Genomic DNA, 10744 nt, shown 5'->3' with positions numbered 1-10744 from the left:
TTGAACACCTTCAAGAGTAAATTGGATGTTTATCTTGGTGGGTTCCTATGACCCCAGCTGACTTCCTGCCCTTTGGGCAGGGGGATAGACTCGATGATCTCCCAAGGTCCCTTCCAGCCCTGATGTCTATGAAATCTATGAAACCTGCCCATGCACCAACCTGGTGGATTCATCTGGATGTTAGTCTGACTGAGCGCATCAAGTGCCGGGCCTCATGGTGAGATCCTGATATGGGCTTTTAGTATAGCAATCTGACCACAGTGTTGGGTTGCACACTGTACTGCACTTAAGTCCCTTCCTCTGGGTCTAGCTTAAGGAATCAGTGATACTCCTAGTGGTCCTGCTTATTGTTAGGAACCGCGGGCCTTCTGGCCCCTAGGCTGCCTCATAAGCTTTAAATGTCCTCACCTGGAGTCCTCAAAGGCCCCTGATCCCTTGGCCCCAGCGTGTAGGTTATGGCCTCTCTCCGGCCTCAGGGGTGATGCAAAATACAAAAAAGAAAACTCCAATGAATGCTCCAGGGGGGGAGTGCTCCTTCTCCCTGCTTACACGTCCTGCATGCTGCGTAGAAGTCCATCCCCAGCATCCTTCCCTGCTCAGTCACCAAGTGCCACCCTGCTGTGGGACAGATCCCTCTTCAGGACCCTGTCCTGGGTCCCTGTCCTCTTTGAGACTCCGTGTCTTGTCCCAGCATGGAGGCATATCTGGCCATGCTGGCTGGAGCATACAGCTGCCTCCCAGCTGTTGTTCCCCAGCTTCCTCTCACAGCTGGCCTTTATTGGAGGCAGCCGGCATGTCCTGGTGATGTCACTGCCCCATGCTGGTTCCAGCCCCACTAGTAAGCAGCTGTTGAACTGTACAGGTGGTTTCCCTAGCTGCCATCATTCTCCACGCCTGCAGCAGGTAAGTTTTTTTTCTATTTCAGGGCTGGCAGTGTCATTGGTGCCCACATGGAAGAGCAGCGTGCGGTAGTAGTTAGAGGGTCATATGAGTCTTGGTAATCCTTCACTGACATCTCGGATCTGGGGTCCAGGCAAGCAGGAGATCTCCCAGGATAACAGGTCAGGCTGGCAGGTGGATCTCCCCATCCCCCGTAGATGGGAGTCTCCAACCACCACCACCCCCTGTTGCTCTTCTTCATGGCAGTGTTCTTGATCCTAGCTTTTTGGGGATTCCTGACCTTGCCTCTACCACCAATGGAATGCACTCCTGCTCCTCTGTTGCTAGCACTCCATATCTGTTCTCCAGGCAAACCACTGCACATGGGGATGATGACTTCTTGCTGCCAAAAGATATCTGGTTCCCACAAGGATAAGAAAATATAAACATAGTTACTCTTCATTTTTACTTGTATTACCGTTCAGTCTGTTCCTCCCTTTTTCTGTCCAACCTTCCTCTATGTATTTCTTCCTCTCCAAGAATGTAATAAAGGGGAAAGGTAGTCATTTAATTATACTACTGTTTTCTCATATACAACATGCCCATAAATAAAATATGCATCTTGTTTTTAAGAGACAGATGGAGGAAAAAAAAGATCTTTCCTTGAAAATACTGGTAAGTGGCAGTAACTGAGTAGCAGCTGCAGCACCATGAATCTCTGTCTGGGAGGGGAAAGGGGAAATGGTGGATGGAAGTGTCTACAGCCAACAACTAGGGAAACTGCTATTACCATATTTCCCACTTAATAACACACACTCCAATTTCCAGGAGTTGAATTTTGCAGATAAAGGAGTATGTGTGTGTTGTATGTGAGAAAATATGGGAATATATAAAGTGCTGTGAGTGAGCTAAAGTTGTTTTGCATATAACTTAGCTAATACAACCTAAAAACAAACAAATAAAAGCTTAGGATACCAATAGTACCACACTCCTTTTCACCAACAGCATAACTTCCTTATACAGCGAAAAACTACCAAATCTTAACTATCCTTTGGAAAGGATTCAAGTTATGCTACCTACATACTTTCATGGTTACAGTAGTGGTGAGATACGGGGTCTGTGGGTTTAGGGAGCGGGCATTATTTGCAGATATAGTTTTTAACTTAATTGCTTTATGGATTTTTCTTTGGGAGTGTTACAAATAGAGTCAACTTAAACAATGCACCTTATGGTGTTCTGCTATATTAATTTTCCAGTTTTTTATATAGAGATTTCAAGTAAGCAATGACTCCTCTCCTGAAGGTTATCCTGTTCCCTGCTGTACATAGGGCTTTACTATAACATTCCTGAGTCAATCCCACACAAAGCAAAGTAAATGTTGAGACTTATATGAAGTGTTGGGAGAAGGATTATGTGTGGGGGTGGGGGTTTATACTGTATATAACTGTAGAAATCTAAATCTTGGGAAAAGGGCAATATTCCCTCAAATGTTTCCTTTACAAGGATTAGTGGGTAGCATAACTTCAGAATAGAAGACACAATGGCTGTTTCCTTCATCATTCTATCTTCAAACACACAGATCGGTATTGGGTTAGACAGGGCTGACAGGCCAAAGATCCTTCCCACATTTTTGGGGCAGAATATGCTAAATTGATGTTTTACAACCACACTACAGCAGTACAGCTTTTGGAAGTTCTGCTTAACAAGGGGTTTTCCTTAGCTTCTATGCTATTTGCAAACTTTATATTTAACAAGTAATGAGTTTGGTGCTTAGCATTGTTTAATTTCTACTTCTAATATATTTTTGTTTACCAAAATAAGTGATAAGCGGACAGTGTTCTGAGTATCTGTCAAAATTCAGAAAATCATTTGCTTGGTTCAGAATAGTTAAGAAATATTTGGGGTATAGTCTCTGATACCACCTGAACCACCCTACTGCTTTCTTAAAGAAACTGTGTCTGTACTGAAACCATAATTAATTTCCTTCTTATTTTGCATAAAGGTTTATTAGCTTGTGATTTAAGTGAACCATCTGGTCCTGCTGGCACTGTACACTGTCAGACCCAATGCTTTTTCCTTGTAATATGTTACTTGAGGCAGTTAAATTACATATTTAAGTATCAAATCTGGCCTGTGCTTTTTCCATGTCCTAACATCTGGTCTTGGAAGGTTTTTTGCAACCCAACCAAGGTCACATGGAGCCAAGATGCTTGTCTTTCTTTTATGGTCGTTTCTTTCCTTTTCCTTTGTCCATCTGCCACAGCCTCTTATTGGTAAAAGCGAATGCAGAAATGCATAGTCCTTTTATGATCTCAGTCAGATGAACACAAACAATTAAAGTTAAAATAACTGAAGACCTGAAAGAATTAGCTAAGCATTCTCTGAGAGAGTGGTAGAATATGAGGAAGATTGGTCTTTTTTTTTTTCCTACTCCTTAGAGACTTGGATTTTTTGTTTGTTTTTATCTTATCCCCAGCTTCTTTTTATGTGCTGGCCTTAATTGAATATATATGGAGTTAGCTTGGAGTTTGGCTTGGAAAATAAAGTTTCTGATGCAGTCACACAACACTAATAGTAAGTGAGTTACTAATACTGAGTGCTGAGTAACTGTATTCTCCCAGGTGCCATCTCTTTTTATCCTGTCTAGAATATTTGACATAAAGATTAAGCAAACATGGCTGTGCTTTTGTCCATAGATGTAGGAAGAAAGTATTTTATATTAAACTTTAGTTTCCTAATATAGCTATACTATCCTATAAGTATTCTGTAAACAAGATGCTATTCAGTAGTCTCCCCCATTCATAATTCCACTGGGTTTGAGAGCCGTGGAAGTAGCATTGGCAATTCACTTGAGAAGGAAATCTGTTATGTGATTTTTCAAATGACTTCTCAGATCTTTACTTATATGTTAATAGGCAATACCTAATTATCCTCTGGATGTCAAATTACCCCAGTCCCAGTTCGGGGGTGGGCTGGAAAGACTTACTTTATAACTTCTTTTTTATTAAATGCTTATTTTACTGGAATTCTGAACACTGAATTTCTTTTTAATAAGTATCTCCTATTATGTAACTGGCTCCCTGAAATCAAGAAAAACAAATCATCAGTAGCATTTAAAGTTATTTCAAAATAAGCAAACACGCCAGACACAGAAATAGTACTTACCATTCCTTCCAGCATGCCTACTGTATATTCAACAATCGAAATTGCAGCAAAATTGATGAGTCACCAATACACTAATATTCTTTTTTTGTTTAATTTAAATGACCATAATGAAATGAGCTGTAAGTTTACAGCTCTGTAACTCTGAAATATGGACATATGTATTAAAAATGTATCTATCACGATTTGGCATAGTTTGTCTTTACTCATGAAAAAAACCTCAACATGAGGTAGGTACAGTAACAACTGGTTTTCTCTAGGCAGAATGGGTGATGGTGAGACGGTTCATTAGTGGCCACTTGCATTTCACTTGTCAGAAGCATGATTAAGGGACCCATGCTTCCATGAAAAGTTTAGCAAGAGCATACAATTAAGAGAATTTCTAGATGAAAAACACACACACACACAAAAATCAGCAGACTACAGCCCTCAAAGTATTTTATCCTTTCCTGAAGTTTAGATTTTGCCACCCATCAAAAGGAGCCTTGGCCTACATATTAGCTGCTGGCATCAATGTGTCCTGTTAATAACTCGAATTTGTCATGCTGCTGGTTTGGAGGATAGCTGGGACTGGAATTGTGGATGCCAAAACCCTTTCCCCCCTAATTAGGAAAAAGTCTGTTGCCACAAGGATTACATCTTGGCAAGCAGCCAACTGACACAAGCCCTTGTGTTTGTTGCAGTTGGCTGGGCCCTTGTTTAATTGAGGTTACTGTTTGTTAGAAAACAGATGGTTTTAGGGTTGGTGTACCCCCTCCCCCGCCCCAAATTAAAAAGAAACTGTTTACACAGATGTTCTGATCGTGGAACCATTGCGAGAAAGTGGAAGTGACTGATACACTCCACACCTTGGCTTCCCCATTGTGCTTTTACTGCTTTTCCCCTGGCTATCTTCAGTTTTCTTTCTGATTCTTGTTTCTGTGTTTCGCACCAACTTACGAACTTTTTGTTTCAATGGAATCTTTTTTTCCTTTATTTTTTTATTCCGTTCCATGGAATGTTTCTCTTTCTGGTTTCAAGACACAATATTTGCTGTTTTGCACTCAAAGAATACTGCACCACAGATTGGCAAAGCATAGTTTGGATAGAGAAATGGCAATTTTATTTATACTACCCAGCTTAAAATGAATTTCATTTTTAGTTGCGTGTCATTCAAGGTCTCCTTCATACTCTTGATCTCTGGACAAATTCATTTCTGTATATCTTGAGCTAGGAGCTGTAGTGTTTGTTATTTGGAAATCAGATTTATAACATAATTGTAAAATATTTACAGTGAAAAATGAAACTTTTATTTTTAAAACTATATTGTTTCTTAATTTGATATGGTTGGAAATTGAATGTGGTTTTTGTAGTCAAATATAGTAATGTCAATAGATATGTGCTCTTCAGCAGTGGATCTGTTCACCTGTTGTGGTACATAATTTACCCTGTAAAAACATGTAAGTGGAAATTGAGCTTAGTGTAATTTTAAAAATCTATTTTGGGAGTGTGACTGGACAGATGCTGGTCACATGGGAATAGAGTTTTTTCAGATTTGTTACATACAGGTGATATGGTTTGTACTTTTACCATTAAAGCACATTCTAAAATACTTGTATCATTCTTTGCTGAGATCTGTCTGAATGTTTTTGTATGAAAAACCTAAAGTATCTTTTTACAAGAAGTACCAACCACCTGAGAGTATACCAAAATTATTAACAGTATCTTGTGAATTTTTATTTTTAGGATATGTCTGCATTTGAATGTCTGCTGTTTTTTAATGCTTGTTAGATAATACAATTCTAAATTCTAATCTAGTGTGCACAGTTGTTTCTAGTGTAGCATATGGTAAAACATGAGTGTGAGCAAATGGATAAACATCTGTGTAATGTCTACCCTAAACATGCTAGTTGTGAATCCCAGTATTTCCCACAGTATCAAACATCATTTAAAGCATAAACAAGGCTCAACTGCCATCCTTGAATATCCTGGGTTACTCTTTGTACATTTCCTATATTGTCAAGTACTACCTTTTCTCCAGAAGACTGCTCAATGGAAGAATTTTTACATGTTAAACCTTTATGTGTTCCTCCAACTGCTTAGTGGCACACTTGCTATGGCAGGTGTTCTGGCTTCATTCTTAACACATCCAAGATATTTCCATCACCTTTTCTAGATAATTTTAGAGAAAGGAGGTTTCTGTATTCTCTGACATAATACTGCATTTGTCATCAATTAATTCCATTTAATATTTAGCCTTTACTAAACTGTTGCATTTGTGGTAGAGTGCAAAGGCATATGCATTCTACAATAGTGTCAATTACAGGTTTCCCTCACTTTATGCAGGTTCTGTATGTATGAATTCATTCGATGACCCTTTTTATACCAAAATTACGTTATATGACAGGTAAATGCACTCTTATGTGAACGGTGTAGTGGAAGCGCACAGTCAGCTGCTTTGTGTGGTGCATTGTGGGAGTGACACACATCAAAATACAGTCTCCTGTGTGGATCTGTGCTCTTCACTCACTGTCTGTGACACGTGTCTCTGGAGTTCCCATTCTCATTATGATAGTGCCCTGTGCTTGTGTGTATCAGAAATGTCTTGTAAAAGTAATAGAAATAGGTCTGGGGGTCAGTGCAGTCAAGGTTTTGGAACATATCCCTATTGTTACATTGTAAAGTGGGTTCCCTTTACACGAATTTAAGTTATGTGCTGTTTTCCAGGAAGAACATGTACAGCATAAAGCGAGGGAAATGTATATTCAAATACCATATGTCTGAACTGTTCAGTTATTTGACTACAGGACGCATTGTCAGTCTGTGGTACAAGTGAGAACAATGGCAACTAAAAGGACTGTTTTATTGATTGGGGGGAAAAAAAGGGCGAACTTGTTACTATACTTGTTTTAGAGTATGGCACTGGATTATGTTAATTTTATTTATGTTTCTTTAACCAAACAACTTGGGACCAAAACCTGTTTGTGAAATCAAGTAGTTTGGATAATTAATGCCCTACTATATTTATACCTGTGCAGGATTTCCATATGTTAAGGTGAAAATAACATGAATTGTAGATTAAATGGTATATTTTCAGTGACCAAATTATTAGTGTGTTAATTAATACATGTTAATGCATGACCAAAAAGTCAAATGGAGATAAACTTTATATTGTACATGTTACTTCCATATTTACTCAAATAGAAGATGACCCTGACTATAAGATGACTCTCCAGTAATTAGATTCTCTATATGGAAAATGTATACATTTGTTATCACTTTCCAGGTATAGAATCTAATTATTGGAGGTTTGCCCTTTTTTTGTCCCCCTTCCCATGACTACAGTAGGTAAAATAAATCTGAGGGGGTCAGGTAACCCCCTTTCCCCCTGCCTTCCCCCCCCAACTTCTTCCCCCCACATCCCTTTCCCCCCTTCTTTACTGTGAGGCCCTTCACATGGAAGTGAGGAGTAAATTTGAAAATGCTGACGGTGAAATTAAACACAGCTATAGTAACTTGTATATAGTACCCACATCCAGAATTGATGCGTGTTACCTTTCTTTGAAACGGATACAAGTTTTAGCACAGGTGCTCCATAATCACATTTTTAAACAGCACTTTGGCATCTATTTATATAGAGTGGAAACTACACATGATATTTGTCCAAAGTCAGAAGTCTCATGATTTACTATATAGTTCATTGGGCTGGTCCCCCCCAGGGTCAACAGTATTTCAAGCCATGATGGGTGACCCCACAGCTCAGCATGTGTGTATACTCCAGATACCACCACTACCCCACAAAGGGTCCAGGTGCTAATTAGCTCCCCACTCATGACTGGAACCAGGTGTTCTTGCCATGAGTCCTGGGATCCTCCAGAAACTTATATGCAGATCAGGTCTAATCATATATGACAGGCTGAGAGAGGGGCTGCCAGAGGGCTTTTGGGTGAACTTTTGGGGCCCCATTTGGTGATGTTTGCCAGGCATTTAAGGCTGCTGAAGAAACAGGAATGATTGGAAATAGAAACAAAAGGCACAGCTCAGCTGTGGTAATGGAGAGGAAGTCAAAATGTACACAGTGTAATGAGCCACCATGTCTTGAAACATGTCTTGGCGCTGAGGGGGACTGCACTCGGTGGGCATCTAGATGTAGTTTATTCAGATGGGGTGCACTAACCTAATCTCATGATAGGTTCCCATCAGCATGTTTTCCCAGTATGGACTATGTGTTTTATAGCCATGCTTAGTGTTGGCTACTTTTAATCAACTTCATAGTTGGTTTCTGTTATGGAGCACATGCTGCTTTTGGCAGCAGTTTAATGACAAATAATGTATTTAATGTTTCCTTGTATGTAAATGTAAGGCAAGGACCTTTACCCCATGCTGACTGGAGAAAAAAACCCTGTCTTGTATTCAAGTAATACTCTCTATCTCCCTGTCACACACATGCCAGCAGTATAAGGTATTAATGGCACCAATTCATTAGTTATGGTGTCTAGTAATTTTCTGTTCATCATGTCGTACTCTTTTCTTTCCGTCTTCTCCAACTTCCCCATCTTAGGTAGAGGAACTGATGATGGCTATGGAGAAGGTTAAGCAAGAGCTGGAATCTATGAAAGCAAAACTTTCTTCTACTCAGCAGTCGTTGGCTGAGAAGGAAACCCATTTGACCAACCTGCGAGCAGAAAGGAGGAAACATTTGGAGGAAGTCCTGGAGATGAAGTAAGTATTTCTTTCCATTTTAGATCTGTTATTCTAGCATCCTTTCACTTCTCTTTCATTGCTGCTTTTTGGTGAACCAGAAACCATTATTCTGTTTACTTATTGATGGAAAGTTGCATCTCTATATGCTTTCTCAAAACTCTAAAAGAATCATGGACCATGAGCTATGCATATTTAAAAAATGGAATAAATTGAGTATTCTGCATTACTACTTAAATACTAGTTCTTTCCCTCACCCCTCAATCATCCACTTTGTTCACATTGATTGATAAGTATTTGCATTTTATTGGTATCCAAAAGTGCTAAATAAGGGCTTTATTGTGTGGTGTTCTTCCTAGAACATGTGGTCCTGCTTTATACATCATATCATTTTCTTTAAGGCAAAGCACAAATAAGTACAGCAAATAAGAGGAAGGAAGGGAGGGAAAGGTAAAAAATAATAGTAACATAGTAATAATGTCCTGAATGAAAGTGCAGATGTCTTCAGTGCCAGCTGATGATTTTTTCCCTAAATCATGACTGATTTATTAGCATTATTGGAATTAAGTTTGAACTTCTATATCAATCATGTTTTTCTCTCCTACCTATATTCAAGGAGTCTTGAATACAACCAAGCATTGAGGAGGTGGGGTAAGGTGGAGAGTTTGACTTCTGAGACGTAAATACTTCCTAATTTCTGACCATCCATTAAAGAGAAATAGCTATCCTTAGTTTAGGGAGACATGGATCCATTTAGTTGAGTGATGGATAGGACTGCCAGCAGTTCATTAGAAACACTTTCAGTTGTTTAGCCAGCCCTGAAGAGAAGGAACATTTTTATTGGCAGGGCTAGCAGTGGCTCCTCCACTGTGGTTTTGTGAGCCATTATTTATTTATTCAACTTTTCTATGTTAACCTCTTTCCTTTTTGAAAAAAGAAATGATAGAAAAACAGCTGTTACAGAATGGAAAGAGAAGTGGCTCAGGTTTGAAACTCTAAGTTAAGAGTGCAGTGTAAACTGGTTCAAGCTCCCCAGGTTCATACCTAGCTACCTAATACAGTTTCAAGCTCCCCAGCTTCATATCCAGCTATCTAACACAATCTGAGCTAGACCTGGCACAGAGACATTACAAGACTGCAGCCTTAGAAACCACACTTTTTATTTTTAATAAAAATTTTTATTGAGCTATAAATTTGACTGCCTTGAGAGTTGGTGTATTGGGGGATGGGAAGAATAACTCTTAAGTTGATGTGGGAATCCAAAGCAACTTAAGATATATCCCATATCCAATCTCCTGGCAGCATTCTACTGCCAAACTGCTGTTCCAAACCTTCACATTAAAATATATACATCTTATGCAATATATCCTGAAATGTATTTGTAATCAGGTAGCTCAAGCATCTTCAACATAACCACTCTTTTTAAAAATGATGACCTATCTTAACTAGTTAGTTATTGTTAGAAAGTTATTGTGCTGAAATTCAGTCTCAAGACCTAAATATACTGCTAGATCCATTGTGACCTAAGAAGGAAGAAGAGTAGTATAGAAAGGTATTGCTGTCAGCACATAGATGGAAAGGTGGAAAAAGCATTAAATTTGTACATTTAACTAGTTTAATATGTTCTAGGCATATTTTGGCCTTCTTTACAGTTTTGTGAAACTGATACAGGCATTCAAACTTTAATAAATTGGAAAGCATCCTCCCCATGAACCTCTGTTGTAAACTAGTCTTTGTAGCAGTTTCTCAGTCAGCTAAAGAATACTAGAGGCGCACCAATACATTGATCCGATATCGGATTGGTTCCAATACTTATTGGATTGGTACCAGTAAATGCTCAGGCTGTACACAGCCACAGTGTAGCACTCAGGCAGTGAGGAGCAGAGCTAGCAGCATGGAGAGCTGCCTCCAGCTGGTAAGTCTGGTGTGGTGGAAGGGGAGGGAAGGGGTGTGGGAGGGCAAATCAACTCCCCCAGTGGTGGGGGAGGGGGCAGGGGCACGCACTGCCCAGGCGGGATGGGGG

The 10744-nt window shown here is 39.5% G+C and overlaps 1 protein-coding gene across 6 annotated transcripts in view; it reads left to right on the top strand.

The window, feature by feature from the left end:
• Positions 1 to 10744, top strand: part of ERC1 (ELKS/RAB6-interacting/CAST family member 1) — a 467579-nt gene that overhangs the window by 295448 nt on the left and 161387 nt on the right. For all 6 annotated transcript variants that reach the window (XM_019544570.1, XM_019544571.1, XM_019544569.1 and 3 more), the window contains one exon: positions 8582 to 8742. In XM_019544570.1, coding sequence (XP_019400115.1) covers positions 8582 to 8742 — 161 coding nt within the window. The remainder of the gene's footprint in view (positions 1 to 8581; positions 8743 to 10744) is intronic.

This window comes from Crocodylus porosus, unplaced genomic scaffold (genome assembly GCF_001723895.1).
Source record: "Crocodylus porosus isolate Cpor-Errol unplaced genomic scaffold, CroPor_comp1, whole genome shotgun sequence".
In the NCBI taxonomy this organism is placed as follows: domain Eukaryota; kingdom Metazoa; phylum Chordata; order Crocodylia; family Crocodylidae; genus Crocodylus; species Crocodylus porosus.
This window is presented reverse-complemented; position numbering and strand designations above follow the sequence as displayed.